The following is a 26081-nucleotide window of genomic DNA, read 5'->3' on the forward strand; positions in this document are numbered from 1 at the left end:
CCTGTTGAGCACCTCCAGATCTAAGCTACTCATGTAGGGGAAGGTGTGGAATTACCTGGGCTGGGCAATAACTCCTAGATAACAAGATCAAAGCAGGTCCACGCAATGAAGCTCTCTCCCTCTCTCCAGCTCTCCTGAAACCCTACAATGCAAAATGTGGCCTTTCTTGCCACTCCTAGCCCCTTATCACCCTGCCCGGGCCTGTATTCACCTTAATATTGGCCCCCTTACTAATATTTAACCCAAAATTACATTTTTTGTCCTTCTTTTCCCTATTTCAACCTATTATATAGCAACAGAAAACCCTACTGTGTGCTCCAATGTTTTACTCCTATCCTTCCTAAATGTAAGAAAAAATCATGAAGGAAATACCTACACTACTCCATGATGCTTTTCCAAGTCCAAAAAACAAAAAGCTACTTGATAAGGAAATCGAATACCTCTTCAAACTCCCTCACTTCCTACCTACCTACCTCAAGCACCGGTTCGGGGAAAACCCTACTTCAATGCTCGATTCAAAGCGCACAAGCGCTCGAGTCTTGAATCCGTTGGTCCCGACAACAGAACCAAAATGTAGGAGCTCTTGCTCAATCGCCAAGACCCACGGACCGCTTATTGTTTCAAGCGTTCCAAGCCAAGCACTAATGGCTACCTCTCACATAGCCGACGCGCCATCCATCTCTATGGATGTAGTGAGCTTACCTCCATGCCGATCGAGTTACCTCCTCTCCCGCGCACTCCGGTAGCTCCACGATCTAAGTGCAAGCTTTAAGCAAGCTCCATCTTCAAGCTCCATGCTCCAAGCTCCATTGTCGTGAGCAAGAGAAGAGAAGAGAAGAGAAGAGAATAAGAGAGGAGAAGATGGATAGCTTCTCCTCCCCAGTCCCTCACCCTCACACACTCACTCCCTTGCACTCTGACACTCACTCTCCTCCCCTGTCCCTCTGACACTCCCTCTCTCAAGCACAAGCTCAAGCAAGAAAGCAAGAAGAAGAAGAAGAAGAAGAAGAGGAGAGCCACTTTTGGGCATACACAAGAATGAGCTTCTCATTCACTTTTCAACTTTATATACAAAACCCTAAATCCCTTTTGGGCGATCATCCCCTTATACCTTTTTTACATGGCCAGCCATGGCCTAGGCCCTTTTTTCCACTGTCCTCCTATCTTCCTAGCTTCCTCCCTACCACTCATCAACCTTTACAATTTGCACGGGTGCGAGCCGGGTGTGAGCCTGGCAGTCTTAAAATAAATCATGGTGCGCCTTGCGCTTTTTTACAACAATATAGACGCGCTTTTTCTCATGCGCCTTTTTCCTTGATTTAGGACTTTTCTGCACTTCTTGTGTTTCCAGATTCTTCTTGGCATGCCTTCGTCTTCTGTTTCACTTTTGCCTTGGCCTTGTCTTCTGCTTTAGATTTTCTAGCTTTTCCACCTTGTTCGTTTGAGGGTTAACAACCATGGCTTGATATATCATATTTACCATTGTCTATGGTTTGTACCCTAGTCTATGTTGTGTCTTTATGTGGATGCACTTACTATTTGAGTTTCATGTTCATCTCTCGAAGCAACAAAGTTGTCCTTTGCAATACATGTAGCAGTATGCTGTATTTCCTCATATAGCAAAGGAATTGTATTATGTATTATGCATAGACTAGGGGTTGTAATACTTTGGTGATCCTACCTTTGTTGTCCTGAACCTTCCGTTTAAAGCTCAATAAAAAATAACATTGTTTCATGGAAGAAGTTCAAAATTCTTGTAAGTCCTTAAAGAAGGATGATGCACTTATGATTCCTGATATTTCTAGTTTAAAACTGAATAAAAATGACCCTATTTCAAGGCAAAAAATTGAAATTTGTATAAAGCTTGAGGCAATAAAACCCTTCTCGAGGGAAGAAGATGCAGTTCAAAGGCCTAATTCTATTGTGAATAAAAAAGCCTATGCGTCACTGCCTTGTACTCACTACACACGCAGTACTTGGACACATGTGCACTGTAGATGGTAGGTGCCGATCACTATCACTTTATTCTTTATTCTTTTAGTGACTATTAAATAAGGGAAAGGTGGTCTCACATTGTGACTATTGGAGTTCCCACATCTTGTGCGTGTCTCTCTCTCTCTTGCTCTCTTGCTTCATTCTCCATAGCTCACATCTCTCTTGCTTCTGCTTGCTTCTGCTTTCACTCGAGCTTCACCCTTCAACTAGTATTAGAGCCTACCATTCAAGGAGCTTCTCCATCATTTGCTTTAGCTCAGATCCAAAGCTTCAACTTCAAGCCTTAATAGTAGTCACACATTGAGGTATACGTTAGTATTAATCTTCACCTCATTTAAGCTTGTTCCGACATTGTTCCAGGCCTCTCCCCCCCAAATCATTTGAGCTCTCGAAAGTGAGCATTGTGCTTAATTGCAGCAACTAGAGGTTCAAGATAGCCACTCGCAATTTTCAATGCATTTTTAGGGGGCTGCACTACTACTCTCATTCTTGTTTTTTCTCCTACCCTCTTGCCTCATACTTTGCCTACTATTTGGTAGTCCTTTTGGCATCCTCTAGCTCCATCTTGGCATCAATAGAAGAGCTTTGGGTCAGCCATTGCTCTATAGTTCATGGTAGACTATGATACACAGTTTGGACACTAAACAACAAGCTTTATACTGCAAGTTTAATGCTTCAATGATGCTATTTTGGTGCCTAAATGTTATGCTTATGCTTTTAGATGCTATTTGGATTGTTTAGAGCTTGATTAGCTCACTTTTGCAAAGGTCATTGCTGTAATAACATTTTGGGCAACAAGCTATTAATAGTAAGCGTTATGCATTTGAAGTCTATATGCTCTATGGGTATGCCACTTGAATTGTTGATACTTAGCATTGATGCTTGGACCCCGATATGATTATAAAATAACTTGCCATTCAATTTTGAGCTATACTTGATGTCTTTGAGCTTTGGCTATATGCTTTAGTTGCTTTAGTGATTAACATTATAGGTTTGAATACTTATTTGGGTTTTAAGCTCCTGAATGTATTGATTGATGCCTTTGGCCACCTGGATGTTATATATTTGATGTTTTGAGCCTTATGTTGCTCTTTTACACTGCGGATGTGCTTCAATGGATGCACATTTGAGATATTTGAATTTACTTGGATACTTTGCATTAGTGCTTTGGATTTTCTATGTAGTTAAGCTTGGTTATTGTTGTAATAACAGTTTGGGCAACAAGCTATTAATAGTAAGCTTTATGCATTTGAAGTCTATATGCTTTATGGGTATGCCACTTGAATTGTTGATATTTAGCATTGATGCTTGAACCCGGATATGATTATAAAATACCTTACCACTCAATTTTGAGCTATACTTGATGTCTTGGAGCTTTGGCTATATGCTTTAGTGATTAACATTATAGATTTGAATACTTATTTGGGTTTTATGCTTCGGAATGCATCGATTGATGCCTTTGGGCACCTGGATGTTATATATTTGATGTATTGAGCCTTATGTTGCTCTTTTACACTTCGGATGTGCTTCAATGGATGCACATTTGAGATATTTGCATTTACTTGGATACTGCATTAGAGCTTTGGATTTTCTATGCAGTTAAGCTTGGTTATTGAGATAGTGGGATTCTTACTTTATGTACATATGTTTTTTGGGTACTCTTGGATGCAATTATACCTACATCATCACTTATATTTGTTAGTAGGATTCACTGATGTATACATGCTTCTTGGTTATATATTTAGCTTTATTACTCTCTACTCAGTTAGTTGTGTATTTGGTGCACCTCTGTACTTGATCTTGAGATCTCTTACATACACGATGTCCATGCCTATGGGATGTATTGGTTATTGACTCCCTTGAGTTTATAATATAGTTTAATACTATTTGCATACCTATTCTCATTGTGCTAGTTGCTTTTACATATCTAAGTTATTATCTACATATTCCTAGCAGTGGGAGCTTGGTCTTTCTTTATTATTTTTCCACAGTGGTCTTGGTCATACTATTGCATTTATTACAATAGTGTTGTAATTATAGTTTTGAGCATTCTCTTGGAGAGTAGATATTTTACTTTGGTAATTTATTGCTTATAGTTGGTGGACAACTCGCTACTTTGGTATTCCCTCCTATTTTGCCCTTGTTTTGGCTAAGTTTTGGGTCTATTTTGTAGTCATTTATAACAACCCATTCTCTCTTATTTTGCCCTTGTTTTGGCTAAGTTTTGGGTCTTTTTTTTAGTCATTTATAGCAACCCATTCTCTTGGATTTTGCATTGGTATACTACCATTGTGGCTGATTCTTTGAATGATAGTGCTATTTTCAATATTGAAGAGCTCGATAGCACAAGTTTCACATATTGGAAGATGCAGATATGGCAAGTATTGATCCCAAAGAAGTAGGTTAGGCCATTGAAAACCAAGAGTGTAAAGCCCAATGACATGGATAAGGATGATTGGGATGAGTTGGAGGAGCTATGTAAATCCACCCTTATAGTATCATTATCTAAACATGTTTATTTCAATGTTGTTGCATCTTAGGGAAAAGATATGCAATCTCTATGATAAGCAAAGTCTTGCATCATAGATGTATTGGTTGAAACAACTTATGTACCCTCGCATGAAGGAAGCGACTAGTGTATCCACACATTTGAATGAATTTCATGAGAAAAATAGAAAGAATATAGATGTAGCTCATACTTCTCATGCATTGACTATTAGGGGCAGACATTATGGTAAGAATGGTAGTGACTACCATGGTTGAGACTTACAGAGGTCTCGGTTTCGCTGGTAGTCTCACAATAAGTCCCATGGCTGTAAGTCCTCTTTGACATGCCATCACTATGGGAAGTAGGGTCATATTTGGCCATAATGCCATGAGATGTGCCACAATGATAAGCATAAAGAGAAAGGAAAGGGCAAAGTGTATGAAAAGTCTAATTATCATGGCATTATCCCTAGTAAGTCTAGTGTAAAGATTGAAGGGGTAAACATAGTGCACAACCTAATTCAGTACATCTTCACAACTTTCTCTCTTGATGCTTCTAAGTTGTTCAATGTTGGTTGCTTGATTTGGGGGCTTCTTTTCATGTTACCTTGCATATAAATTGGTTTCAATCCCTCTTTTACTTTGGATAATATATGCCACATACTAGCTTTGACCAAAAGCCTTCTATTTGCTGGACAATCAGATTATGCAGGCTCTATTATGTATCTTTTGGTGATTTTGTATGGAAAATTAATGGTGAAAATCTTGTTTTGCTCAAGGTGTCAAGGTTGGCATCCTTTATTCTTTATTTGTATCTAGGTTCCTTGAGCATGCTTTAGCTGTGGGGCTGACATAACACATGTATCTATCTTTATAGGGCACATGTCCTTAAAGGGAATGAAAATGCTTACTCATTTGTAGTATCTTTTGCCCTTTGATTACAAATATTTTGACTCTTGTGACATTTTTTAAATGGTAGGAAGACATGCATTTCTCATAAGAAGTCTTTCATTATGCACATGGGCGAGTCTTTGGCTCATGCATTTCTGATATATGTGGTCCTATACCTTGTCAGTCATTGGGTGGCATGAAGTACTATGTTACATTCATTGATGATTATTTGCATAAGGGCTAGGTATATTCTATTAATAAGAAATCAAATTTTTAATCTACCTTTTAGCATTGGCTTGCTCTTGTTGAGAATCAATCTGGGTATAGTTTGGCATACCTAAGCTCTAACAATAGGGATGGATGCGTTTCTAAAGCATTTGAGTAGTTTTTTGATAAGAGGGGTATTAAGTGTTAGTTGATTGCCCTATACACCCCAACCCAGAATGGTGTTGCAAAGCACATGAACATGACAATTTAGGAAAGAGTCCATAGTATGCTTAGCCAAGCAAGCTTACTGTAGTATTTTTGGGCCGAGGCAATTACTACTTCCATACATTTGATAAACAGATCCCTATGCAATGCTATTGGTTATTAGGTTGTTGTAGAGGAGATATGGTTTGGAAACCTCCCTTATATGTGTATCTTAGATTCTTTGGATATAAGGTTTTCTTCCATGTACCCAAGGACAAACGTAATAAGTTGGGTTCTAAGTTAGTGAAATGCATCTTTCTTAGTTATGGGGATGCATGTAAAATGGGCTATCATATATGGGATCTGTAGGCTTGAAAGGTTATCCGTAGCTATGATACTGTTTTCCAGTGATTGACGAGAAGATACATAAGTATCTTGAGTACGTAGTTGAGGTATGTAGGGTGATCTTTTAGGAGAGGAGCCTTCTATTACTGTACAGCTAGCTACATAGCTTGCAAGTGATGTCCCAGTGGCCTTAATCATAATGTTGGATAGAATATATAATCCCCATAGCCTTGTTTATTAGAGATAGATTTAAGCCCTCCTTAGACTATGTTATGGTTATAGATTTTGGTGGTCCCCTTACTTTATGAAGAGGCCATGTGTAGAGGTGATAGTCACTCTTGGGAGAGGGCCATGCAGTTTTAGTTTAATTCACTACAAAAAATCCATACATGGGATCATGGGATTTAGTTTATTTGTCCAATGGAAAACATGCATTGCCATGCAAATGGGTATACAAGTTGAAGAGCACCTCTGGACATACCAAACGAGTATATAAAACCAAATTGGTTACTAAGGGTTCTAAGTAGTAGTATGATGTTGACTTTGATGAAGTCTTTTCTTGTGTAGTCAAGATGACTATCCTATGCTTGACTTTGGCCTTGGTTTTGTAGTTAGAGTTGGACCTTTATCCGATTTAAAAACTACTTTTCTACATGGAAACTTGCATGATGATATCTATATATAGTAGCCTAAGGGCTTTATGGAAAAGGGAAGCTAGGAAATGGTATAAAAGTTTGATGCTTTCATGTATTCACATGGCTATACTCACAGTGATATGGATCTATGTTTGCCATGAAGATGGCTCATGATAATAGCCTTATTATCTTGATACTTTATATCGATGATATGTTGATTGCTAGGAGAGCTCATGATGAATTGGATGCTTGAAAGACTCAACTCAAGAAGAGTTTTGAGATGAAGGATATGGGGTAGGCCTCACATATTCTTGGTATGTGTATCACATGCAATTGCTCTAAGGGACTTCTTTACCTATCATAGTAGGCATACACATAGAAGGTGCTTGGGCGATTTCATACGTATGATGTTAAGCCTATTGGCTACCCTTTACATTTCCATGTGAAGGTCAATTGGGTTGATTGTCCCAAATCAAATGGGTAGAAGGTTGGAAATAATACATGGGATTTGGTTCCTTTGCCTAGTGGAAAGGGTGCTCATGTGGCTAGACAGAGGTGCCTTTATCCCCAACAACTCCCACTTAAAGGTGAATCTGCCTCAGTGAGAGGAGTGAAAATAAAAAAGAAAAGACAATCCAACATATACATAGATATAATAGGATGAGGAAATATGTCATCTCATCCAACGCCCATCAACCTCCTAAGGAAGGCAAAGCGCTCTATAGAGAGGCTTTTCGTGAGCAAGTCTACAGGATTTTGGTTAGTTGAGATCTTGACAAGGTCAATACAAACCTTCCTCCATGACCTCATGAATGAAGTGATACCTCACCTCAATGTGTTTTGTCTTCGCATGGAAGATCAGATTCTTGGATTCTTAGCTAACTGGATAGCACTCATAGAATCTGAATGCAATGTAGGGATAGCATCTGTAATACCAAGGTTAGCAACAAGCAAATGGCCTCCTTGTTTCAAGCCTCAGTGGTGGCTACAATATACTCAGCCTCTGTAGTAGAAATGGTAGTGCATGTGCAATCTTGCACCTTGGACATCCATGAAACAACACCTCCAACAAAAATGAACACATAGCTAGAAGTGGACTTCTTACTATCTGCATGTCTGCATAGTCAGAGTCAGTGTATCCCACGACTCCTGTATCTTGGCTACCATAACATATGCACATATCAGTAGTGCCCTTTAGATACCTCATGATACCCTTCACAACATCCCAATTCCTCTTGCCAGGTGTAGCCATATAATGTACCACAACACCAACTACAAATGCAATATCTGGACAGGTGGCTATCATGGCATACATAAGACTACCCACTGCGGATACATAGGGAATCTTGGCCATCTTGGCCCTTTGCTCATCTATCTGTGGACAATCAGCTTGTGATACCTTCACGTGAGAAGGCAATGGATAGCCAATAGGCTTCACATCCTGCATATGGAAGTTCTCAAGGACTTTATGGATATACTCCTTCTATGAGAGACCTATCACGTGTAATGTGCATACCAAGTATATGAGAGGCATATCCTAGATCTTTCATCTCAAATCTCTTCTTGAGCTGAGCCTTAAGAGCATCTAGCTTATCATGAGCTTTCCTTGCTAAAAGCATGTCATCTACATACAGTACAAAAATCAGTAATAAACCATTATGGGCTTCCTTTGTGTACAAGCACGAATCCATAGCACTACAACTGTAGCCACGTGATTGCATGAATGCATCAAATTTGTGATACCATTCCCTAGGTGCCTGCTTCAAGCCATAAAGACTCTTTCCCAATCTGCACACTAGGTGTTCCTTGCCAGGCTTTGCAAAGCCCTTAAGCTGCTCCATGTATATCTCATCATGCAAGTCCCCATATAAGAAAGCCTTGACATCTAACTGATACAAGTCCAAGTCAAGCTATGCAACCAAAGCCAAGACTAAGCGTAGGGTGGTCATCTTAACCATAGGAGAGAAGATCTCATCAAAGTCAACACCATACTCCTACTTAAAACCCTTTACTACTAATTTGGCCTTATATGCCAGCTTGGGGTGTTGAGGGGTACTTTCCAACTTGTACACCCACTTGCAAGGCAAAGCTCGCTTACCATTAGACAAGGAAACCAAATCCCACGTACGATTCTTATGCAACAAGTCAATCTCAGACTGCATAGCCCTCTCCTAGGAGTGATTGTCACCCCTGTGCATAGCCTCATCATAGGTGAGAGGCTCTTCTACATTTGTAACTAAGACATAAGTTATGGAGGGCTTATAACGGTCAAGAGGTCATCTATCTCTAGTAGAATGCCTCAATGTAGACTATGCTGCCTGTCCAACATCCTGTCTAACATCTTGTCTAACATCTTGGCCATGAGGATCATCTATTGGTGGTACATGCTATCTAGCTGGCTGTGAGGGAGCAGGGGACTCCTCTTGAAAGATAACCCTACATATCTCAACAACTGTCTTAGATTGCATATGCATTTTGTCCTCATGGAACACAACATCATGGCTGCAAATCACTTTTTTCACATATGGATCCCAAAGACGGTATCCCATCTCACTTACATCTCCATAGCCAAGGAAAATGCATTTTACACTTTTAGGATCCAACTTATTGGGTTTGTCCTTAGACACATGGCAAAAGGCCTCACATCCAAAGACACACAAATGAACATATGAGGGAGGCTTTCCTATCCATAGCTTTTTTGCAACCTAGAAGTCAATAGCACTGCAAGGTGACCTGTTAATGAGATGCACGACAGTAGAGACTACCTTAGCCCAAAAATGTTGTGGTAAGTCTACTTGGCTAAGTATACTGCGAACCCTCTTTTGGATAGTCCTATTCATACGCTTAGCCATACCATTTTGGGGAGGGATGTAAGGGGCGGTCAACTGACACTTAATACCCCGCTCATCACAAAACTACTCAAAGGCATGGGAGACGTACTCACCCCCGTTATCAGTTCTTAGGCATTTTAGCTTATGCCTAGACTGGTTCTGTGCTAAAGCAAGCCAACATTGAAAGACTGCCAATACATCATATTTTTTCTTTATGAGATAAGTCCAAACCTTACGTGAATAGTCATCAATAAATGTGACAAAGTACTTCACATCCCCTAATGACTGATAGGGCATGGGTCCACATACATTTGAATGCACAAGAGCCAAAGGCTCACCCATGCGTGGGATACCAAACTTTTTATGCGAATTCCTAGTTTACCTACCATATAAACAATGATCACATGACTCAAAATGCGAGTAGTCAAAAGATAGAAGATACTACAAAGCACTAAGAATTTTCATTCCCTTAAGTGACATATGCCCCAATACGAGCCAACCAGAGAGATATATGTGGGATAGAACCCACTGACAAAACATGGTCAATAATACCAAATACAACCAAGGGGTAGAGGTTGCCAGACTTGGCACCTCTTGCAAGAACTAGCCTGCCATGAGTTATCTTCCATACAGAATCACCAAAGCATATATGATAACTTGCATCATCAAGCCCCAACAGACATAAGGCTTTTAGTCAGGGCGGGTATATGAGGTACATTATGTAGAACAAAAGTGCTACTAAAGGGAAACTATAGAATGACATCACCAATGCCAACAATAGCAAGAGACCGATCATCACCTAAGCACAGAGTACTAGATACACTGCGATATGTATGAAATCATTCATGTAGGGGGTCACATAAAAAGACACACCAGAATCTAAGAGCCAATACTATGCATGCATAGACTAAGCCTCAGTTAGCTAAGAGGCATCACATGAAGAGGTTGCTAAGATGTAGTCACCATCGGACTCCTCAGGCTGTATGACATTTATCTCCTCAATCTTTACACTAGACTTTGCAGGTATAATGCTGTGATCATTGGATTTCTCCTACACTTTTTCTTTCCCCTTTTCTTTGCGCTTTTTATCATGCATCTTATGGCATTGTAGCCGTATGCGTCCTACTTTTCCACAATAATGGCATATAAGATTAGATTTACATCCATGGGACTTGCTGCATCCATGTGACTTAGACCGGGACTTCTAAGAGTCCTTTCCATGATGATCATTATCTTTCTTACCACTTCTACCACCTCTAACAGATAAAGCATGTGAATTGTGGGAAGCATCATTGTTTTTTCTGTTAATTTCTTTAGTTAAAAGAGCACTCTCTACATCTTTCAATTTCAGCCCATCGTATTTGTTGCTACAGATCGCAGTGCAAAATACATCCCAAGACTCAGGTAAAGTGCCAAGCAGAAACAAAGGATGTAGATTATCTTGAAATTCAATACCCTGTTGAAGCATATTCTTCATGATAGAATGAAACTGGCTAAAGTGAGCAGACAATGGGGTCCCCTCCTTCATGCGGAGATCCATCGATTCTTTAAGCCAATATATCTGCGAAGCAAGGCTCTGCTTTGTGTAGACATCCTGAATCTTTTTCCATAGATTTCATGCACTCTGATCTTCATCTTCAATAACATTATTGTGGACCTCTTCAAAGAGTGATGAAATGATAGTGGACTTGCATAGTGCATCCAAATCAACCTAGTCATCATCATCCATGTTCTTAGGTTTAATACCTTTGTTTCTTAGTGGCTCAATCTACAATTTTTGCACCAAATCCTGCCATATTTGAGACTTTCAGTAGCCATAGTTGGTACCATCCAACTTGGCAATGTTAAACAAAGCTGTATCTTTGAGATAACTAGCCATAATGAGTCAAACATGAAAGGGAAGTGGAACCTAAGAGGAAAAAGCTTGGCGGTGAGAGCTATGGCAGATGGAGAGCAAGAGCCAAGTGAGAGAGAGACTCAAAAGTGGGAACTCCAACAACCACAATGTGTGGTCGGGCCTTCCTTTATTCAAACTGTACTGTCACTAAAAGAATAAAGAAAAAGTGACTGTGACGAGCGCTCGCCACCTGCAGTGTGCAGTGGCGGGTACTGTCAGTGTAGTAATACATGGGCGGCTAGGCGGAGGCGCTTTTACCCCCAACAACCTTCCACTTAAAGGGGAATCTGCCCCAGTGAGAGAGAAAAAAGAAAAGATAGTACAACATGTACACATGTACAACAGGACGAGGAAAAAGACGTCATCTCATCCAATGCCCATCAATCTCCCGAGGAAGGTAAAACACTCGGTAGTGAGGCATCCAATGCCCATCAATCTCCTGAGGAAGGTAAAACGCTCGGTAGTGAGGCTTTTCTGAGCAAGTCTATAGGATTCTGCTCAGTCAGAATCTTGACAAGGTCAACAGACCTGTCCTGAACAACCTTGCGAATGAAGTGATACCTCACCTCAATATGTTTCATCTTCGCATGGAAGACCGAATTCTTGGCCAACTGAATGGCACTCATAGAATCCGAATGCAGTGTAGGCATAGCATCTGTCATACCAAGGTCTGCAATCAAACGGCCTAACCAGATAGCCTCCTTGCAAGTCTCTGTGGCTATAATATACTCGGCCTCTGTAGTAGAAAGAGCCGTACACTTCTGTGCCCTGGACATCCAAGAGATAGCCCCTCTAGCATAAGTGAACATATAGCCATAAGTGGACTTCCTACTATCTGCGTGTCCTGCATAATCAGAGTCAGTGTATCCCACGACTCCTGTATCTTGGCTACCATAGCAAAGACACATATCTGTTGCACCCTTGAGGTACCTTGAGATACCTTTCATGGCATCCCAATGTTTCTTGCCAGGTGTAGCCATATAACGTGCCACAACCCCAACTGCAAAGGCAATATCTGGACGGGTGGCTATCATGGCATATATAAGACTGGCCCACGGCTGATGCATAGGGAATATTGGCCATCTCGGCCCTTTGCTTATCTGTCTGTGGACAATTGGCCTGTGAAACCTTCACATGAGAAGGTAATGGACAACCAATAGGCTTAACATCCTACATGTGGAAGCGCTCAAGGACTTTATGAATGTACTCCCTCGGTGACAGATAGAGTAGTCCCTGAGATCGATCGTGCGTAATGCACATACCAAGTATATGAGAGGCCTGTCCCAGATATTTCATCTCAAAGTCCTTCTTGAGCTGAGCCTTAGGAGCATCTAGCTCCTCATGAGTTGTCCCTACTAAAAGCATGTCATCCACATAAAGTACCAAAATCACTAAAGAACCATCACGAGCTTTCTTCGTGTACAAGCACGGATTCATAGCACTGCAGCTGTAGCCTTGTGACTGCATGAATGTATCAAACTTATGGTACCATTCCCTAGGTGCCTACTTCAAGCCATATAGACTCTTCTTTAGCTTGCACACTAGATGTTCCCTGCCAGGGTCTGCAAAGCCTTTAGGCTGCTCCATGTAAATCTCATCATGCAAGTCCCCATGTAGAAAAGCCGTCTTGACATCCATCTAGTACAAGTCCAAGTCAAGCTATGCAACCAAGGCCAAGACTAAGCGTAGGGTGGTCATCTTGACCACATGAGAAAAGACTTCATCAAAGTCAACACCATGCTCCTGCTTAAAACCCTTAGCAACCAATCGATCCTTGTATGCCGGCTTGGGGTCTCCAGGGGTACTTTTGAGCTTATACACCCACTTGCATGGCAAAGCCTTCTTACCCTGAGGCAAGGAAACCAAATCCCAAGTCTGATTCTTATGCAATGAGTCAAGCTCAGACTACATAGCCCTCTCCCAAGAGTGAAAATCACCCCTGCACATAGCCTCATCATAAGTGAGAGGCTCTCCTGCATCTATACCAGTACATAATCCATAGAGGGCGCAAAATGGTCAAGAGGTCCTCTATCTCTAGTAGAATGCCTCAATCTAGGCTATGCTGCCTGACCGACATCCTGTCTAACATCAGCATTTCTAACATTTGGGCCATGAGCATTAGGTGATGCTGCATGCTGTCTAGCTGGCCGTGGAGCGAGGTGAACGGGAGCAGGTGGCTCCTCCTGAAAGATAACTCTGCGTACCTCAACCACTTTCTCAGGATGCATATGCATTTTGTCCTCATGAAAGATGACATCATGGCTGCGGATCACTTTCCGCATCTACAGATCCCATAGATGGTAACCCATCTCTCCTACATCTCCATAGCCAATGAAAATGCATTTGATACTTTTAGGATCTAGCTTGTTGCATTTTGCCTTGGGCACATGGCAGAATGCCTCACATCCAAAGATACGCAAATGATCATAAGAGGGGGGCTTGCTTGCCCATACCTCCTCTGCAACCTGAAAGTCAATGCCATTGCTAAGCAACTTGTTAATGAGATGTACTGCAGTAGTAACTTCCTCGGCCCAAAAGTGCTGCAGTAAGCCAGCCTGGCTAAGCATGCTACGGACCCTTTCCTGAATGGTCCTCTTCATGCGTTCAGCCATACCATTTTGGGGTGGGGTGTAAGGGGCAGTCAACTGACGCTTAATACCCCGCTCATCACAAAACTGCTCAAAAGTACATGATACATACTCACCCCCATTATATGACCTTAGACATTTGAGCCTTTTCCCAGACCGGTTCTCTGCCAATGCAAGCAACACTGAAATGTGTCTAAGACATCTGATTTTCTCTTTATGGGATAGACTCAAACCTTATGTGAGTAATCATCTATGAAAGTAACAAAGTACTTTGCTCCACTAAAAGTGACTAACAGGGCATGGGTCCACATACATCCGAGTGCACAAGAGCCAAGGGCTCACCCATGCGTTTCTTACTAGACTTTTTATGCGTATTTCTAATCTACTTGCCATACAAACAATGATCACAAGAATCAAAATGCGAAGAGTCAAAAGGTGGAAGATACTGCAAAGCACGGAGCATTTTCATTCCTTTAAGAGACATGTGTCCCAAACGAGCATGCCAAAGGGATACATGAGGAATAGAACCCACAGACAAAACATGATCCAATGTAGCTCTTGATACAAGTAAGGGATAGAGGCTGCTAGACTTGGCACCTCTTGCAAGTACAAGCCTGCCATGAGTAATCTTCCATGCAGAGTCTCCAAAAGACACAAAATACCCTGCATCATTAAGCTGTCCAGTTGACATAAGGCTACGAGTCAACCAAGTACATGGCGTACATCATGCAAAACAAAAGAGCTGACAGAAGAAAAATGCAGCCTAACATCTCCAATGCCCACAATGTCAAGAGACCTGTCATCACCAAGACGCATAGAACCAAACATGGTACGATAGATATGAAACCAATCTCTACAGGGTGTCACATGAAAGGATGCACCCGAATCCAAGAGCCAGCACTGCGCATACATGGAATGTATCTCAGAAGTCTGTAAGGCATTGCATGAAGAAGCTGCAAGTGTGTAATCATGATCTGAATCAGTGGCCTGCATGACATTAACCTCTTCTATCTTCACACTCGACTTTGTAGGTACAATACTACGCTCATAAGACTTTTCCTGCACTTTTTCTTTTCCCTTTTCTTTGCGCTTATCATTGATCATTTTATGGCACTGCGGCCTAATATGTCCTGGTTTCCCACAATAATGACATGTAAGATCAGACTTCCGTCCACGGGACTTACTACGACCACATGATTTGGATATGGACTTTTAAGAGTCCCTGCCCTTATGATCATTATCGTGCTTGCCATTTCTGCCACCTCTAACGGTCAATGCATGTGAAGAGCGGGAAGCATCATTGTTTCTCTTGTTGATGTCCTTAGTCAATAAAGCACTCTCAACATCTTTGATTTTCAGCCCATTAAGCTTGTTTGTGCATATGACAGTACGGAATACATCCCATGATTCAAGCAAGGTGCCAAGCAGAAACAATGGATGCAAGTTGTCTTTGAACTCAATACCCTGTGACAACAGACTCTTCATGATAGCATGAAATTGACTGAAATGAGATGAAAGGGAGGTCCCCTCCATGCGAAGGTCCATTAATTGCTTCAGCCAATACATCTGTGACGCAGGACTCTGTTGTGCATAGAGCTCTTGAATCTTCTCCCATAAATCCCATGCACTCTGATTTTCATCTTCAACAACATTATGATGGACCTCTTTTGAGAGTGACAAAATAATGGTAGACTTGTATAGCTCATCAACTTCCATCCAAACATCATCATCCATATCCTCAGGTTTAACACCCTTGAAACGCAAGGGTTTAATATGCAATTTATGCACCAAAACCTACCATATTTAGGACTTCCAATACCCATAGTTGGTACCATCCAACTTGGCAATGTTAAAGAGAGATGTGTCTTTCAGATGACTAGCTATACTATCCCAAATCAATGCAAAAAAGTAAAATTGCAGGTTGCTGTAATTTGCAAAAAATGCATTAAAACCACTGCTAAAACTGGCTAAAAGAGTGAATTTCACCAAGGGAAGCACCTGTCCACAAAATATGACCAAGATAACATCAAATAGAAAGCATTACCCTCATAGAAGTGCTCAAAATCTATAGATTTCAGCTTGCTATAATAAATGACAACAGTATGTAAAACTGTCCCAAAATGAAGCAATCACTAATACATATGTCACTGCAATTGCCAGGTAGCAAGATACATCCAACATTGAGTTTCCAGGGGGAAGAATGTACCAAGAACTGTCAAACCAATAACCTGTTAGGTAAGAGACATCTCGTAGGTCCAGAAGTCATATATGTAATGGCTCTCGAGGTAAGAGAAGACCAGTCTAAAGCATGCCAAGTGAAGCCAAATGCTAGTGAAGAACGACCAAGTCGGAGCTTAATCTAAGCTCAAAAGCATTCCGGAACCAAGAAGAAGCATTTGACAACCTTGAGATACATCGGTATGATCATTCAAACCTCCAGGAAGCACCCTGTATGCATGAACCAATGCATACACCAAGTAAATGAGCTTCAGCCCACTGTATGCTACAAATTAGTCCCAAAGCATAGACATAACATCCCATAACATTCGGGCATCACCGGGCATCAATAGACATCAAATGGGCAATGCCAAGAAGCATTAAACAGTAAATGTCAAGTGCTACCCTGTTTTGACAGTCTTGGGACTGTATATACATCAAAGAGCTGAAGGGGTATGCACTCGAATCGAGCACCGAGAGCCAAGATCCAATGCCAAGGAGTCCAAAGATGATCGGGAAGGTTGCAAACAATGCCGGGAAGCTGGGGAAGGAGCTGGAAATGCCAGGAGGGGATCAACCCAGCCCCCTGAAAATGCACCGCATTTTGCACTGGTTGCTCTTGGGGGCTGGGGGATCTTCTACAGCCCTCGGGGGCACTTAGCAATGTCGAGGGGGCTCCGATGTAGCCCGGGAAGAAGCCATTGAAGATCCGAAAGCTCCGGGAGGAGGCGGGAGATCAAAACATACCTGCAAACGAAGGTGCCATGGCTGCCATTGAAGCTCGGGTTGAAGCTCTTCAAATCCGAGCTGAACAGAATGCCGGGCAAGCTCCAATGCCTTTGCTCCGATACTAGTTGAAAGGGAAGTGGAACCAAGGAGGAAGAAGCTTGGCGGTGAGAGCTATGGTGGAGGGAGAGCAAGAGCCAAGAGAGAGAGAGACTCAAAAGTGGAAACTCCAACAACCACAATGTGTGGCCGGGCCTTCCTTTATTCAAACTGTCACTAAAAGAATAAAGAATAAGTGACTGTGACGGGCGCCCGCCATCTATAGTGTGCAGTGGCGGGTACTGTCAGTGTAGTAATACACGGGCGGCTAGGCAGAGGCACCTTTACCCCCAACAAAATAGAGGCAGACTATGCATAAAATAGCCTATTATAATTAATAGTAAACAGGCCAAAACCACTACCAAAACAAGTTGAAATTAATAAGAGAAACTACTAAGATGGCCAATTGTCCACAAAATAGTATCAAAAGTGCATCAAAATGACATGATTAAGCTCAGTAAATATATCATAGTCCACATAAAACAACTTTCTATAATAAATTACAGTAGTGAGAAAAAGAGAGCAAACAATGAGCTAATAGTGATCCAAAGTCAAGTATGACTGCCAGTCAGATCCTGCATGAAGCAGGCATATAATAAACATTGTAGCAGCCAGGAACCATGAGCCAAACACCCAAATGTGTCAGAGCAATTGATGTCAATAGAAGGACACAAGTCCTGGATTAAATAACTGAGAGAGTAAGCCAATCTAGGTGTATGCCTAACTGATAGGACTTGACAAAGGTCAGTGTATCACCCAAAAGCATCCAATGCAAACAAGTATCTATCAAGAGCATAGACATGTAAGAGATCCCAGTCGTATCTACTCAAGAAGCTCAATTGCACAAACCACAAGCTCTGCAATATCCAAAGATAGCATGAAGCTCCCACTAGCAGAAAGATCGATGTCAATCAAGCAACCAAGATCAAAGATAGCATGTGAATACATAAGGCATCATGGAGCTAAGACTATATATCAACGGAGTATCCAGAGCAAGGGATCAGTCAAGCATCACCTATAACAACTAGTACATCATGTAACGGTTAATGTCAAATCTCTCACAACTCAAATAAGTATGCAAGAGCTCCAAAGTATGCAAATGAAAGCCCAATTGAAGCTCCAAGTGGCAATCAAACACCAAGAGGTTTGTGATGGTAGCCTCATGATTTTGGTACTTTATGTGGATGATATGTTGATTGCTAGAAGTGCTCATGATGAGTTGGATATCTTGAAAAGTTAACTCAATAAGAGATTTGAGATGAAGGATATGAGATAAGCCTCACATATTCTTGGAATGCACATCATGTGTGATTGCTCTAAGAGACTTTTGTACTTATCGTAGAAGGAGTACATTAAGAAGGTCCTTGAGCAGTTTCATAGATAGGATATTAAGTCTATTGATTGTCTTTTATCTTCTCATGTGAAGGTCAGTCATGTTGATTATCTGTAGTCTAATGAGTAGAAGGTTGAGATGGACGGGATAATAATTGGATGATGAGAAGTATGGATAGGTTGCTAGGGTTTTGCACATAGGGACATCTATACTATTAGTTAAGGAAAGGTGGGAGGCGGGTGCCACATGGCAGCCCCCACCCCCCCCCAAAAATCGCGCCCGCCGCGCCAGGGCGAGCCTAGGCGCGGAGCGCCTAGTAAATAATTCCAAGGATGCCATCTGTCGACTGTGGACAAAAAGGTGGCTGGTGAAAAACTCGACTTGATATAACCTTCTCACTGGAAGTCGCATGTCGTCTGCAGTACTGAGGGAGCTGAAAGTCTCACGACTATCATCAACTGCCACAGAAGAGAAGGTCGGGGATATTAAGGGAGTCGACGGCAGCAAGAGCTCGAGCAGTAAGGTGGCTGCTGACTGATATGATCACAGACTGCTCAATATGACGTCCGACGGAGTGACCATCAATGGAGGAGGGAACGTGCGGTGAGGCTGAAGCACTGTCTGTCTGTAGCAGTAGGTAAAGTGAGAATCAGTGTACTCAGAGGATTACTCCCTACTTGGAATAGCGGGCTTGTTGCCAGTTGGGGAGAATGATAGAATGAAGGTGGCTCGGAACAACGTCTTTGGAGTGCTGAAGCTGGAGTACTGGCCGTTCGAGTCAGCAGACTTGGTGTGGCCGAAGAAGATGTTGTTGGTGGACGCAACTTACATGTACTGTGAGGTGGAGCATATGGCAACCTGTTAATACCATAGGGCGCCGACTTGGTTCGTTAGCTTGTAATCACATGTATACTCTAAATTGTTATGCCTCTCCAAAGAAGGAAAATGTTTCCATCTATCTTTTCATTTGGCACATGCACTTTCCAAACTCCATGTGGGTGCAGAGCTACCTGTGAGCAGCTCTAAGGTATCTTGGGTAAACTAATGGACACAATAACACACTTGCAATGTACGCTACTGTAGCGAGTGCTTCGTATGTAAGTACCATTAGTTTACCCAACTTGGAGAATGTGCATCCTTGGATCGGGATTCGGGGCCCTTTCTTCACTTCCTTTTCGGTTTAGAGTCCTTGGTCTTTATGATTAGGGGCACGCTTCATCGTAACATGTTCATTTAAATTGATGATTTTGGGTCAAGTGATGTTTTTGAGAGAGAGAGAGAGAGAGAGAGAGAGAGAGAGAGAGATCTAAATTCCCAACTTGCTTAAATAGTGTTCTTTTCTTTTAAATAATTAGAAAAGTTCACTTGAATAGATGAAATTTGATTAATATCTCAATTTCTTTGACCCATACTATCTCCAAATAAGAATAGGTTGAGTTGGGAATGTTGATGTGAGGCTAATTCTCTCCTACATCATGATGATTAGAGTTGATATGAAAATTGTTGTGGATTAGTTCTTGACTTGGGGTAGAACTTTTTGTAATGGTTTCTCAAGAAGTTGCTATGGGCAAAGACCACACACAGACACACACACACATCATTACTAGAGAGAGAGAGACAGAGAGAGAGAGAGAGAGCTTGGTGCAAACTGGACACACGTTTTCTTCATTTTGCTTCTGAAAAAGGGAATCCCTTTCTCCTAGATGCTATCAATCTACAAAAGAAGCATTGAAGGGCCATAGCAGAATGATCATCAGCACGTGTGTGCACAGCATGATTCAAATCAAGGTGGTAAACATTTCCAGGCTTCAATGTCAGCACTCATATTCACCCGGCCCGGGAATATCATCATGGTATTCTTTGAAGCGAGGTGCAGTTCCAAATTTCGGAACTCCGAATGATGTTTTCCTTGAGTCAATCTGTTGGCCCTGCCATGTCAGACCAAATTGAGCAGACGAGTAGCAATTGGGCATTGATTATTCCAAGAAACACTAGAAAGTATTGAAGTAGGTAAGCTAGTTATTACAGTTATGATCAAATGAAAGGAAACTGTATAGGTTAGCAAAGGGATAACTTAGTGCTTGATGAATTAAATACCAAAATAAAAATTGCATGTGGATTTTTGTGAAACCAAAAGGACATGTACCAAAGATGTAAATGCCTTTGAAGTGGATCCCGGTCCTGGTGACTCCTCCCCATAGTGGGCTTTGTCATGCTCTGTTGATATGAAGATCTGCCAAGATCATTAACAGCAAAGTTATACCGCATGCCTCCTTATTAATACGTAAGGCACAGCCTCAAGATTTGTTATTTTTTATCTGGATAAACTCATCCACAGGGGCAAGGAGCAGAAGCAGGCCTTTGCTCTGTCCTCGCGATCAGAGTGTGAAAATGTGAAGGATGGGCAATTGTTTTTCTTTGATTCAGGCTGTTTTCCAACAGAGCCAATAGTTTTGTACTGTCCTGCTCCAGGGGACATGTTTCTTTGGCTCATAACACCATACTGTATAATACAAAGAAAGAAGCTTAGTAAGCATTTTCTCTGTCAATCCGAATAATCAAATAAGTGTGAAAGCATGTAGTGCCATTTTTCGATTTCTAAATACCATGCTCTTGATGTTCCCACTTCAGTATACAATCATCTTGGAAGAAGGAAAAGAGATCAAGTAAACCAAAAAAGTTGCAAGATTATCTGAATCCAGTGATACTCAGTACTTCACAAGTTGCTGTAGATCTACAAAAATGTAATGCATACTACCAGCCAAGCTTACACCACATCAATTGAGCTATAGAATGCATGCTGAAGAAACAGTACTGAGATATCCACATTCTTCAAAATTACTGTGATACACATAGAGGATGTGGACTCATACCCTGAATCTTTTCTCACCACCAAAACTGATACTAGGTGCTGACTTGTTTGGTGCAGCCAATTGAACTCCTAATGAAGATCTACTGTCACACACACACGGTCCTGGTGACTGTGTTCCATACTTGTTCTGTTAATTATTAGAACAATGACAAAAGTAAGTCTTGGGGTTTATAAAACCTCTCTTGTCAAAAACTATTTTCTGAAAAAGAAAACATGCAGGTTGGCAGTATATGGTGCTAAGTTACTTTGTCAAACTCTGAACTCAAATATATCCTGTTCTGTTGATCCCTTGTTGATCTACTAAAATCTGCAAACCATGGTGATTGTTGGTATGATAGAACCTGGCATATCAAGACCAGGTTAGAACATGAGCACAGTACAGGCTATGTTTCTGTGTTATCTGATAGTTTGAACTAAAAAAGCAAGAAATGAGATTTCAAAAGTCCCTGGGACTTTGACATCACATATAGTGATGATTATTGATAGGCCTCGAATTTTTAGATTTGAAAGTAGTTTGAAGAAAATACAAGATTAGGATTGGTGTCAGCAGGCTCTTGTCTGAGAAGTATGGAGTTGTCACAAGTAAATGTACCCAAAAAATCATGAGTTCACATGTCTTGATGTAATCCACCCCAATACCACACACAAAAATGAGACCATACGTACACCTTGTAAAAACATTGTGCTACTTAATTTTGTTTGATGAAAAAAATTGGTTTCTATCACAATATTGATATCACTAGTCAGGGATTACTAGTAATTAGGGTCACAATATCACAAAACAAATAGATCATGAAGTGATCAAGGTACAAACAGGAACAACTTGACCTGTGGACCAAAGCTGGATGGAAAATTATATGTACCAGGACCTGGAGTGCCTTCTCCATACCTATGCTGAAACACATTACATACAATGACTCAACATGACCTGTGTTTTATCAAGATAATCTTATGTACACTGGGGATATTATTTGAATAAATTGTCAGTTACAAAGTATTTGACATATATCGTCATTAGGTCTCCCCTGACAAAGCAAAGCTTAATACATGTTTTTTGATTGTGCTGGACTTGTAGTGTTTGAAACAAATTCAAGGGCATGCTTACCAACGTACCCTTGCAAATCTATTGGCCAGCCCAAAGCTGATTGCTGGAGCTGACTCATTTTTGGAAATGAATTGCTTTCCCAAAGTTGACTTCTGGTCATAGACAGGGCCTATGCAATATGAGAAAATCAAGGTCAAGATCATACACACACAGTAAAAACATTAAAAAGTCCTTTACGATGGATAAATTCAAGACACATCAGCTCATCTTTACAGAATCTTTGAACCACTCATGAGTTGCACGCATTCTTAAAATGGGAAGTTGGAAAGAAATCCGAAGAGACTCTTTGATGCATCAACGTATTTTTGTGCTCTGTATAACATTCCCAGTTTTCACAAATACTGTCTGGTTCAACCAAAAGAATTTCCAAATCTCCAGGTATTTACTCACCAGGTCCATCTATTCCCAGTCGACACTTCGAGAGCTCAGCATTAAAATACAACTGCAGAAACACAATCTTAGATGACATAGTTTGTGAATGGACAGCATACATGATCAACTGGCTGGTAGATTCAAACACCACACATATAATTTTGGACGCAAATCTTATTTACTTTGCCCAGTTTTACTCGATCAGAGCTGCCGAATTGCACTGCTGGCTCAGTAGCTCGGTGAGATAAAGGCTGAGGAAAGCAAAAGATTGTATATTAAGATCTCTCTCTCTCTCTCTCTCTCTCTCTTTCTCTCTCTCTCTCTCTCAACTTGACGTCTCCTTGATGTACAACAATCTAAAATTGTTATATCCTTTCTTCAAATTGTGATTCACACTTTGAAAGAGAGGAGAAAATTCTCTCACAATAGTGTCCAGTCACCGCAACACCACTTTGACCCCAAAAGGTCAGGACCCTTCAAAGACAATGATTCCTACTTAGAGAAGCGCAAAGTGATGACTGGCTTACCAACATGATATCCAGAAAAAACAAATTTGATCCAAACTCCCCTATTATGCAAGATTGCTGCCCCCAAACACAACTCAGACAAGTATGAAATGATATTCAATGTTTATTTCAACCTTTCCCAATGATCAATCCAAGAAATGACTGACAGATTGGTAATTATGTAATGGGGCACATGGTCCCAGAACATATGATGTATGTGCCAGAAAGATCTATAGACTTATTATTCCACCTCTGTCAACAATAGAGCATGAAATATTCTGTAGAGAGTTTCAAAATGAGCCACATTGGTGGAAACCTAATCCTGTGGAATGTGAAAGAACCACTAAAGCAAAGAGTATCTTTATGGAATTTGACAGAACCACTGAAGCAAAGAGTGTGTGGGTGGAGATCAATGCTCGGGTTTGTTTGAGTTGATCAATGCTTAGCAACAAAGGAAACTAGCATCAGCCATTTGTCCAAGCTGAACTTTACCTCCTTTGCTTTGGCTTTGTCCTGACTCTCCGTGGTTTTCTTGATTCTTGCAAGCTTGTTTCCCCCAACATGATTCAGTAACCTTTCTGGATTTTTGGTTGCCTTTCAATTTTGTTCCCTAAGTACACTTAATTCTTCACATGGATGCACTACAGGGACTATGAATAACATGGAAATCCAAAACCGCTTGGTTTTAAGTAATATTCACTGTGTCTTCTGCAGATGTATTTTAGCATAAATCACGAGTCCTTTATAGCTTCAAGTTACATGATATTGCCTATTTTCTATTGCCTGTTTGTTGTGTTTTTCCAAATCTTTTTTTTTTTTTTTGGTTGACTTCTCATTGATGCCCTTTTTCATATAAATAGAGTAGTTTCACAGAAAGACAGACATGGATGCATAGAAAAACTACATAACACTATCCTAATAAGTTTGGAAAAGTTATGTGCAAAACAATTGTGCTATAATACAGAGAGAAGGGCTCTTCGCATTGCTTAATGCAAGAGTTAACCTATACCTGTCCATTCAAATTAATTGTCCCACTGAAAGTGGTACTTCATGTATTCTTATGATGGTCCCTTGCTGGTTGTAGTGCAAATACTTGCAAAATACACGTGTGACGCCCATGCAAGGTCTTTGCATCCCAACCAAATCAATAAAGGTGATCTGAAGTTATGGTGTAATAATAGCTACTTTCCCTTTTCCCACGACTCTAGAAGTTCTAAGACCTATACATGTCTGTTATTCAGGTGAGGAGCAAGTGCTACCATCTAACGTGCAGGTGCTTCTCAGGCTACATTGGAAGAAGACACTGAAGAATTCTTTCAGCTGGCTGGCCTACCCAAATGTGACTCATTCTTCACAGCATTGTGAGGAGCAGATGCAGCAGGGCTATTATGATGGAAGGTACATGATCACAAGCTTAGGCCAGAAAATGATTACCATGGAAAGCAAAATGAGAAGAGACTGATTAATACCTGGGGGCCAAACATGGACTTGACTTGCTTGGTTTTCGGTGACCGTGGGATGCGAAGGCATAGCGAGGGACGCCTTCTCTCAGATGATGCAATGCTCGGGGTCTGTCTTGTGGCCACACTCGAGTAGTAATCGAACCCGTCTGAATAGCCATCATAGCTTGTCTCTGGTGATGCAATCCGGGTCTCCTTGAAGCCCATCTTTGTGTTTTTGTTTCTGTATCACATCAAAGGCATGTCATCTGCCAAACTTCTACACTACTCAGAGGAAGTACATATGATCTGCCCACTTCCAATTATTGATTCTTTGTTGAGGTGTGATAAATCCAATCAATCCGAGCCCAATCTTGATCTGAAATTTGTACAAGTCTTTACAGATATTCAAGGTTCCATGAATCCAATCAGTCCGAGCGCAATCTTAATCTGAAATTTGTACAAATCTTCACTTATTTTTGAAGTTCCGATTGTTGGGAGCAGTGTACAGGCTGTCCGAAACAGAATTATGCAGAATCCTGAAACAGAGAATGTTTCATGCATTCAATTCTGGTTGTGGAGTGCCTGAGATTCTTAAGAAAGTGCTTCTGCAGGAAGGCTGTTTTCAATCCATTGTTCCTGCATTAGCAGAAGTACTCTGTTGTCAAGCACTGACGACTCGATGGGAGTCCTCTGTCATAATAGAGATGGGGAGGCGAGGTGGTTTTCTGGTTTTTGGTGCGTGCATGGGCCACTGAGAACAAAGCCCTTCGCATCTCTCAGCGACTAAGAATTTCGCCTTAAAAAATCTATCTCGCTTATTTAAAAAAAAAACCCCAAGAATTTCACAAATCTTAAAATTTCCTTTTAGTCGCACATTTCATATATTTTTGAAAGTGTCCTCTTTCATGATTTTTCTTTCTCGACCCTATTTGTTGGGCTGCCCAAGGGTTGTTTCACCATAGACAAGCCACACTTGTGCATAGAGCATAGGAGAGTCGGATATGGGCATTTGTCTCTTCGCATATGCCCGGATAATTAAAAATGAACCAAATGAATTAAAGATTATTTGTTAAGCCCCATTTGGTCTTTGATCATCTATTGAGAACATGATAGTCAAATTGGAAAATTGATGGCAAAGCTTCCTTCAATCTGCATGTTCCTAACCTAGCCTTCATCCTTGTCACTCTCATCCATGTAGATCCCTCATGCAAAATTTCAAAGTACTGATTCTTTCTCTTAATTTAAATTATCCACTGCCTAAAGCAATCCTCTGGGAAAATCTAACCTTGTCCACTCTTCATGCACAACACAGCATCCCTTTGCTCACAA

The 26081-nt window shown here is 41.1% G+C and overlaps 1 protein-coding gene across 3 annotated transcripts; it reads right to left on the reverse strand.

Moving 5' to 3' along the window:
- Positions 1-19834: 19834 nt before the first annotated feature.
- Positions 19835-25505, reverse strand: LOC148020054 (uncharacterized). Of its 3 annotated transcripts, none has more exons than XM_087700889.1 (10): positions 24780-25505; positions 22987-23055; positions 22823-22874; positions 22441-22541; positions 22156-22221; positions 21573-21668; positions 21329-21454; positions 20815-20958; positions 20602-20688; positions 19835-20374 (listed from the first exon to the last, which is right to left on the reverse strand). In XM_087700889.1, the coding sequence occupies exons 1-10, from the start codon at positions 24975-24977 to the stop codon at positions 20270-20272; spliced, it is 1044 nt and encodes a 347-aa protein (XP_087557015.1). In that variant the 5' UTR covers positions 24978-25505; the 3' UTR covers positions 19835-20269. The 3 variants fall into 3 exon arrangements, with proteins under 3 accessions (XP_087557015.1, XP_087557016.1, XP_087557013.1); XM_087700887.1 differs by having other exon boundaries at positions 19839-20383; XM_087700890.1 differs by lacking the exon at positions 22156-22221 and having other exon boundaries at positions 19835-20383.
- Between the last annotated feature and the right edge of the window lie 576 nt (positions 25506-26081).

The sequence above is a fragment of the Lygodium microphyllum genome, chromosome 19 (assembly GCF_053477565.2).
Source record: "Lygodium microphyllum isolate KBCC chromosome 19, Lygodium_microphyllum_v1.1.10, whole genome shotgun sequence".
Classification (NCBI taxonomy): Eukaryota; Viridiplantae; Streptophyta; class Polypodiopsida; order Schizaeales; family Lygodiaceae; genus Lygodium; species Lygodium microphyllum.